Source organism: Trichosurus vulpecula, chromosome 8 (genome assembly GCF_011100635.1).
Source record: "Trichosurus vulpecula isolate mTriVul1 chromosome 8, mTriVul1.pri, whole genome shotgun sequence".
NCBI classification, from domain to species: Eukaryota; Metazoa; Chordata; class Mammalia; order Diprotodontia; family Phalangeridae; genus Trichosurus; species Trichosurus vulpecula.
Genome location: NC_050580.1, coordinates 95958683 through 95967978, shown reverse-complemented (window position 1 = coordinate 95967978; position 9296 = coordinate 95958683). Strand labels below are relative to the sequence as shown.

General features: G+C 37.0%; 1 protein-coding gene across 2 annotated transcripts in view; it reads right to left on the bottom strand.

Moving 5' to 3' along the window:
• Positions 1 to 302: 302 nt before the first annotated feature.
• The window catches only part of PDZD8 (PDZ domain containing 8), a 105674-nt gene continuing 96680 nt past the window's right edge, over positions 303 to 9296 (bottom strand). For both annotated transcript variants that reach the window (XM_036737160.1, XM_036737161.1), the window contains 2 exons: positions 8119 to 8281; positions 303 to 5281 (listed from right to left, as the gene is read on the bottom strand). In XM_036737160.1, coding sequence (XP_036593055.1) covers positions 3126 to 5281; positions 8119 to 8281 — 2319 coding nt within the window. In that variant the 3' untranslated portion in view covers positions 303 to 3125. The remainder of the gene's footprint in view (positions 5282 to 8118; positions 8282 to 9296) is intronic.

The following is a 9296-nucleotide window of genomic DNA, read 5'->3' as shown; positions in this document are numbered from 1 at the left end:
TCTTGCAACCAGAGGAAATGATCTGCATACTTCAATAAGAGTTAAGGAATATAAATATCATGCAAGATTGATATTTGGAGGCCAAGCAAATTAACAATTAAGTTACAAAAGTTCTGAGTCCAAAGATTATATAGCTTATCTGAAAATATTAAAATTTCACTTTTATTGATTTGGGTTAAATAATACCTTAGGAAAATTTAGCTAAATATTCTCCTTACTTGCATATAGTGGTGATATACAGAAATCATCCAGGACTTCCTGGATTTAGACAGTAATACATTGTATATATTTAAAAAAAAACCTTTTAAGCGGCTTAAAAAGATAGCTTTATTTAAAGAAATCAGACTTTATAAATGTTTGTTTTCATGACAAAATTCTAGTAGGAAGCAATCTCTGAAATATGTAACACCTACCAACTCTCTAGATGTCACAAAAATAAAAATATTCTTGTTTTCTGTGGTAGTCTTTATTATTATTTTTTTAGCTATTGATAACATAGCACGGCAGCAAAGATTACACATCAGTAATGTAATGTATTATAATTTCTCCCTCTGGAACCTCATGTCATATAACTTAGGTTAACTGGATTGTTGCTTTACCCTTTTCTTGAATATAGAACAGCAGTCCCCTTCTCCTAGTGTATATAAAAAACATTGCACTACATTAAATCTATATTTTACATATATCATTAGCAGCATTATATAAATAAGGTTTTATCTAGACTTTCCAGAGTCATTCTTCTACATGGTTACATACTTTCAAAACTTGCATGGATTTTCAGGAACCCAAAGTTTTCTGTTATTTCTACAGTTCCCTTAAACCAGGCAGAGATCTGATGGAATTCTTGGATGTCAATTAAAACTACCATGGTATTACCATAATCATAGTCACCAAAAAGACCCACAGCCCTGTTGGTCATTGATGGTAAGCTATTTTTAGGAGCCAAGATTTAGTAACAGTGTAGGACAGAATTTTATTTTGAATTTGAATTACTGAGTAATTTATAGTATATGTGAACTTTTAAGGAAATTTGTGTCTGCAACAGTATATGTACCTTTTTAATTACAGAACAGGCCTTTTAAAAAATTGGAATATTTTTCCACACACTTGGCTAACAAAGAATTTCATGTCCTAAACACCTTGCAATTATTAAAAGTCTCATGAATGAGAGCAATTGCTCATTGTGAGAGTAAAGTAGCAGTCTGTAGATTTGTGTTTCCCCTTTTCCCTTTCTCCTGGATAACTGCCTTATTAGGCTAACAACAATAACCATCTTGCATTTGTGTACTTTACTGTTAAATATTCTCCCATACACAATGTTTTCCTCACAACAATCCTGTGAGGTAGATAGGGTAGGTATTATAAACCCATTTTACAGATGGGGAAACTGAGGCACAGAGAGGTTATGTGACTTGCCTAAGGTCGTAGAGCTTATTGGTTGAAATGCTTGGACTAAAACTCGGGTTTCGACTCTTGGGTTAGTGCCTTTTCCATTGGATCATTCCAGTTTCTTCCAGCCTTAAAAGCTATCATACATAAACTATTTGTAAATTATTAACTTGTTTTATAGTTGACTAGTTTAATTTCCATTCGTTCTAAAAACCAATTCTCTTGTAAAGTACCTACCCACAGGGAAGAAAATATGCATATATGATTTCTATGTATGCAAAAAGATAAAACATTCAAAATATTTTAAGACAGCGGGGGGCGGGGAGAGAGAATGAATGAGAATACATATACATCTCCCATTAATTACATGGTAGTAAGGGATGGATAATCTGAATCCAGAGTCATCTCATCATTTCTTTTTCAGAGAAGCAGCCCCAATTCTATTTATCTATATTATATAAAAGCATTCTGAATGAGAAGACCCATTCTATTGGTCTAAATGCAATTTTGTGATATGGGAGACAAGCAAGGAATCAAACATGTTTTTGTACATCCTCTTTCCTAAAGCTTTCTTCAGTATAAATACAAACTTGTTTCTAAAACAAAACACAATTACCAACCCAACTGCTTTACAATCTTCTGAAACTTGACATCGTATTACACATTTTATTTTCTGCAGGATAAAGATTTTTAAGGTTCTAAATGTTTAGAACTTTAAATGCTTTTTAGCAGATACACCGATCTATAAAAGGTAAAGCATCAATATTTTGGAAGGTTAAATATCAACGATCTATTGGTTATATTTTTCATAATTTTAAAATTCTTAAATTGACAGGCAAAAAAATATTAGTGACTGGCTAGGAATTCTCGACCAAATGCATCAAATTGTACCTATTACTTTCTGCATTTCAACAGTGCAAGCTCTTCAAAGGAAGCACTGAATTGGGTCTTAGCATCACCATAATTCAATTGTACAACTTTTGAAAAGAACATTTTTTTAAAAAACAAAAGCATAGAAAAGCAAGCAACATCATATATAATAATATCTTTACTAAATCATCATAGACAAAATAAAAGCCACAGTGTTTGCTTTCATGTAATGTTTGGCTAACCCTCCCGCCATCCCCCTGCAAAAAGAAAAAATAAACCCATTCCAAATCCACCTCCAACATCTATCCCCCATTGTTCCCTTACCACACCCACCCCCCTGCCAAGAAAACATTCTACAACCAATTTGAGACAAAAAGAAATACAACATGATCAAAAATTTCAAAACCTGTTCCCTCAATGATTGCTGTGTTATCAGTTTGGGCATGCAGCAAGTTCATAACTATCACCATGATGTAAATTGAAACATTTTAAGAATTCTGACTATTTAACAGTAATTCAGAAACAAAAAGGAAAACAATATCAACATTAAATTTTAGTTTAGTTTCCATAATAGAAAAAGTTAGAAATAAATTAGCAAAAATAAATTCCCAGTATTAACCCCAAAACACATTATAATACAATCCAAATCAACCAATTTAGCCAAGTTAAATGGTCATACTTTTTGCTGGAAAAAAAACAAAACCAACTATCATTTTTTTTTTTTGCTGTTAAGATAGGCAAATAAAAGTGGAGAAGCAGGCCACACATATTATATGAGTGTTTAAATGGGGGTGTATCTGATGTATTTTAGTAAGTGTAATTTTTTTCCCACAATTGTTTAGAAGGTTAAATAGGCAAACAGTGTACTACAGAGGGTCAGAAGTGTCAAATAATTCATCTGATATGCTGGTAAAAGGCTGTGCCTCCATTAGTTCGCATATTTCATTATCGAGGTCTTCTTCGGCATCTTCTGTAGCCACTTTTTTGGTTTGATATAAAGACAGAGTTTCTAGTTCTAGATCTTCAATACCTGCTCTGTAGTGTATCATAAGAAGTGTTAGAGCTTGCAGTCTTTCACCTGATTTAGTCAAGGCCGTCGAAAGGAGCGCTTTTTTCTTTGAATCGGTCGCCTCTTTCTCTTCTCTAGCAAGTGAATTGTTGTGTTCCAGCTCCTGGTCAATTTCATTCTGCAGTTTATCTAACATGAATTCTAGCTTCTGGAACCTTTCATCATTAGGCAAACCCCTATAAAGGTCACGACCAATTTCTTTAACTGCAATGAAGACACTGTCATCTAGGCCGCCTTCTTTCCTTGCCAATTTGATTCCTGCGCTGTTTACCCGCTTGGAAGGACTATTTGGACCACCAATCTCTGTGTCACTGCCTTCATTGTCAGAAGTGTTTGGTGTTGGCTTGGGTGAGGGTTCTGCCAAGTCAGCAATGTGTTCAGCTTGGCTTCTTCTAACGCTTTGACGCAAGCTTAGGATACGAGAGCTAGTGTTCCATAAATGCCTTGTTATACCTGTACTTTTACCGACTGATTTATTAGAAGACATTCCTAACATATTTTCTTGTCCTTCTAGCCTAAAGGTTTTCAAGATTCGGTCCACTCGCTTCTCAGGTCCTGCACAAAGTGGAGTTTCAGCAAAGCATTTTTCTTGACATTTTTTGTGGCAAACATAAGCACAGAATATGCACTGGGAAGCTGCTTTAGTCCAAACTTTCTTCTTACAGTAGTCACACCATGTTGGATTCTGGAATTGAGTGTCTTGGAAACAATGTTTATTTTCTGCATAATTCATCTGTCCAACAAGATACTCATCTTTATTAAGGTCAGGAACATCCTCTATCAAATTGCTTTCTTTTTCCTTCTCTATAAGATTCATATATTGTTCATGTTCTCCTTCTCTCAAATATTTGAAATGTATAGCAACATCACCAAAGCAAAATTTTTCATTGAATCCCTTCTGCATACTCAGACTTCGCAATGCAGTTCTAGTAACCATAGCTTTAGGTTTAGGAGGATTCAATCTGAATTTCGTAAGATAATCCAAGTTTGAAGTAGCTAAACACCCTAACGCAATCTCTTCCAGTTTTATACTAACATGTCCTAAGCAGATGAGACCACCCACCTTGAAAGGATCTCTGCACCACAATGCAACATTCAGGTACTTATGGCAGCCTTCTATGTCAAATATACAAGTTCCTTTCTTTCTTGTCCATTTACCTACTTTATGGTGATAAGGAATTTCCTCTGATTCCCACGTTTGGTCATCTGCGCTGTCCTTATTAGCACTTTCTGAAACTGGCTCTTTTACCAGTTCCTGCTTTACCACGGATGGCTTTGACATGGATGTGTCTTCTGTAAGATTAGTATTTATTGTTAACTTTTCTGGTATTTTTTCTAACTGTGCAAGAGAAGGTGGTTTCTCTGTTTTTTCAACAGGTGTATCTGATTCTGCCTGGCTCTGAGTATCAGTAGATGGTGGAACAGATTTCGTTTGTGGCCTTGGTGACACAGAAGGCTTAAGAGATGTTTGTGATGCTCTTGTTGATTGTTGTGCTGGGTCTGAACTTTCAGAGACCCTAGGTCTTCCTAATTTGGGTGCATCTTTGAGTAGAGAACTTTGTGGTAGCATGTAACTGGATGATTTACGGTTTAAGATTGGTGAGACAGATCCGTAAGGCTTAAGGATTTGCGTTGTACTGCGTTTGGGACTCTGACTTGCTGATGGCACCTCATCTTTGGGCTCATTTTGTATCCTGATATCACATGCCAAATCTTCAAATTCTAAATCTATGTCTTTGTTATCCACATCCACTACCAGGCTAGATAAGTCATCTTCATAATTCGGCTGACATGAATTTGTCAGAAAGTTCTGATCTTCCAGTGGTGTAAAACTATCCTGCGGCACTGGTCCTTGGTTACTCTGACCAACAGGCCTTTCGTAATATACCATTACTCTGTCACCGGCTTGCTTGATGAGCTTTAACACTTGGATTGTAGATGTGATTTTAACTCCTATTTAGGATAAAAACAAAACAAAAAAAACCACAGTAAGTCACTGCCATAAGCATCATGTAAGTCTGCTGTACATGTTACAGTCAGCTTTTGATTATGTGCACTAATGGAGGGCTGAATGTTCTGGGATAATTAATAAGAAAACTTATTTGACTACGGGGTAGATTTTTCTGAAATCATAGAACCATTGCATCCAATATCAAAATACGAATAAGCAAACAGTTGAGAATTTATACTCTTTCAAACCAAAAAACATACTCAGAATTATTTTACTTCTTAAAATGTATTGAGAGAAAGGATAAGTGGCAAAAAGATACAAACAAAAAGTTCTCAAAAGAAATTACACACTATTAGCCTTCATGCGAAAAGACCACTTTGAATCACTAATAATAAGAAAAATGCAAATCTAAACACCACTTGAGGTTTTATTTGACACCCAGAATGTTGGCAAATATCACGAAAGATGGAATAGTCAGTGTGGGAGAGGCTGCGGAAGACAATCACACTAACATACCGTGGTAGAGGTGTGACCATTTTAGAAAAGAACATGAACGAAATCTAGAAGTAAGATGGTGTAACGGATAGAGCGCTGGCCACTGAGTCAGGGAGGCCTAGGTTCAAATCCTACCTCTGACAGATGTTGGTTATGTGGTCTCATACAAGTCACCCTAGATAACGCTTTAAAACTGTAAGTTGAAGAGCAGGTGACTTGATTTGGTAAAGGGTTTTGTCTTTTTTAAGCTGGCTATCACAAGAAAATCATAGGTTTGTTCCAAAAACAGAAATTGGAATTGTGCTTTTAAAAAAATGACTAAATTGACCCAGAGATCCCATTGCTAGGCATACACAGGAAGACAAAGGCAGAAAGAAATGTGCCATAAACAACAAACTGTCTATAGGAGAGCTTTTAGGAGTAGCAAAGAATTGGCCACCAAGTAGGTGCTGTGGAGAACGGTTAAATAAATGGTGGCACATAAATATAATGGAATTAGGTGGGCTATAAGATATAATTAATAGAAAGAATTGAGAAAAACATGGGAAACCATGTGAATTAACAAAGTAAACAGAACCCCAAAAAGCAACATAGACAATGACTACAATAAAGTAAAAGACAAAGAAAAAAAGGGAAGAAACGATGTGTAATTGTAATGATCGAGATTGTTCCTTGAAGAGATGGGAAAACATTCCCTTCTTTGAATATATGAAGGACTGTGGGTGTTAAATATTGCATATATAGTCAGACAAAGCTGGTGTGTGTGTGTGTGTGTGTGTGTGTGTGTGTGTGTGTGTGTGTTAGTAGTGCTGAGAGAGGGCAAGGGGGGAAAGCACAGTCCAGAGGATTGAGTTCCTGCTGGTAAGTTACCATCTGTGTTCCCCAAGAGATGGTGGCTAGGTAATTCTTGAAGCCAGCATGGGTAAAAGACAAGAAGCTATCACTCTGGTGCAGGGTTACAAAGTACTTCATGGGCTTCGGGAGAGATGAAGACTAACTCACTTGGAACAAAAAGGTTAACAAGGTATTATGGATAATAAGAGTATCATCACTGGATTTAACTTTCAAAACTAAAGCAAATATAAAATAGGGTGTAGTTTGCTTAAAAGATAAATTAGTCTCTGCTTGTCATTAGGTCTTACTCTGCTTAGTACCACTGCTTAAACAAAATAATTTATTATCTTTCCTGGAAGGAGAAAAGGGGCAGAGAGGTTTTTAAAAATTGGGCATACAGATCCTTGAACAAGGTGATCCCTTCTTCCTCCTAGATTTCTGTTGTTTATCCTAGTGTCTCAGGGCTAGTCTGAATAGGCCACAGGAATAGAACCTCCATCTAGCATGTGGGGCTCTGCCATTTGTGGCCTAACTGACTTTGACAGGCAAGTCTCCAGATCCCTCTGAACTTCAGTTTTCTCATGTGTAAACTGAGGGAGCTGGACTTAATACCTTTGTTATAGGATATGGTCACCAGAGCTTTGCAAACAAGTCATCCTCAAGTTTTCACTTCTAATTGTCATGTCAAAGTTGCCCACTTGAGGCCATATGTTTTCATATGAAAATATGGGCTAAACACTTATTCCTTGGGTAAAAATTCCACAGGATGATTTATTAATGGTCACTGAATAAGATTATAAATAAGGAAAATGAGATCATTTCTAAATTAGATAACTTGCACTTCCTGATACAGAAAACATGGCATTCATTCCTTGCTAAGGCAAATACAGCATTAGAATGTAAGTTCCTTGAGGAAGGGACCAACTTAACTTTATATTTTTCTCAGCAACTAGTACAGGATGCTAAATTTAGTAATGTTAATAAATAAATGTTAGCCGAATGCAGGTTTATCTGTATACATATACACGGTACTCCAAGATGATCTATATGTGAATGTCATCCCATTGTGCATCTTCTGCTAAATTGTTAGTCGAGGAGCAGGGCTAAGGCCTAGAGCCAAGAGGTACTATTCCCATTTATTCTCCTCACAGATGATAATTGCTTATTCTCCCATATAGTAGTGGTGGTGGTGGTAGCAGCCAGCAGCAATAGCAATTATGATACCCTGCATTTACGTAACATTTTTATATTAGGAGTCAGATATATTCTCATTAAGTTTGTTGGAAGGAGGAGAGTGATATAGGGGTGGGGGCAGGGAGGGAGAGGATGGGAGAAAAATGAATTGTGTAGTCAAAAGCTGATGAGGTGAAAAGGCAGGAGGGAAGGGAGTTGTGATACTGTGATACTGTGAATATCAATCCACTGGCTTAAAACCACGCACTAGTTTAAAAGTTATTTTTCTAAGTCAAAATCATTTAAGTTCATTGTAAAGAGCAACAGCAGAAATTACCTCCAATGGCTATAAGTCTGTCTCCCCGCTGAAGATCTGCAAGTGAAGCAGGGGAATTTGGCGCCACAGTCTCAATGACGACATGTCCACCATAGCCATCAGATGACTGAACCAGACGAAGCGTAAGTCCAACACTTTGTAAGTTTCCTTTTACTAACTCAGCCTTGATAAAGAGAAAATGTTCAAGAATGAATAGTGATACAATGGACTCATTGGTAATAACAGCTCATGTTCACATGGCACTCCAACCTTCTGCAGCAGGGTATAAAAAGGGGGATTATCCCCATTAGCAGATGAAGATACTGAGGCTCTGTACAGAGCTTTAAATGCCCGGGATTTCCAATTGCCTTTCTGATTGCAACGCCAGTATTTTGAGACAGGAAATTTATGTACAAGCCATGTTGGGTGGGGGCAGGGGAGGAGAGAGAGAAGAGAATGACTTCAACTGAAGAGGTAGAATTCTGGCTAAGAAACACTGTGACAGACTTACTGGGGCTGGGGGTGAGGGGACAGAGGACTTTACTATAGCAAGACAAATGAGCCTCAACCTGGGAGGTTAACTAAGTGGGCCTGGAGTAATCTGCACAAACCATCAATTACTTTTTGGTCAAATTATCTTCAATGAACCTTCCTAACCTCCAGAAAGGCACTAATAAAATGGGTGCCTAGCTTCCAAGGGCCTGTAGTGTTGAGGTGTGTGTGTATGCATGTGTATACATGTGTGTATGCATTGTGCACATACACAAACACATCTAAATATGTATGTGAATATTTACTCTGTATGAAAGGTTATTTGGTGTCATAACTGTCTTGCAATTGAAATTTTAAAGAAAACAAGCTGTGACAGTTAACTAACAATTATAATTGAAAAGCATAATGATAAATTCTTCATATTTGCAGAGTGTGTAACAAAAGACGTCTATGTTAACTTCAACCAAGTTGCCCTTTCATGTGCCCTTGTCCTGACATCTTGACATCATGGCTTGGAGGGCTGGCCCCAGCACTTCATTAGCTATTTGACGTTAGAGCCTCCACTTCCTCATCTACAGAATGTGGAAAATATCTACCTTGCCAACCTCCCACGGCTGCAGTAAAGATTAAAGAAGACAATGGACGTGAAGTACTTTGAACTATCAATAAGTGGTCCACTTTTTTCAACTAAAAATAAAGGCTGATAA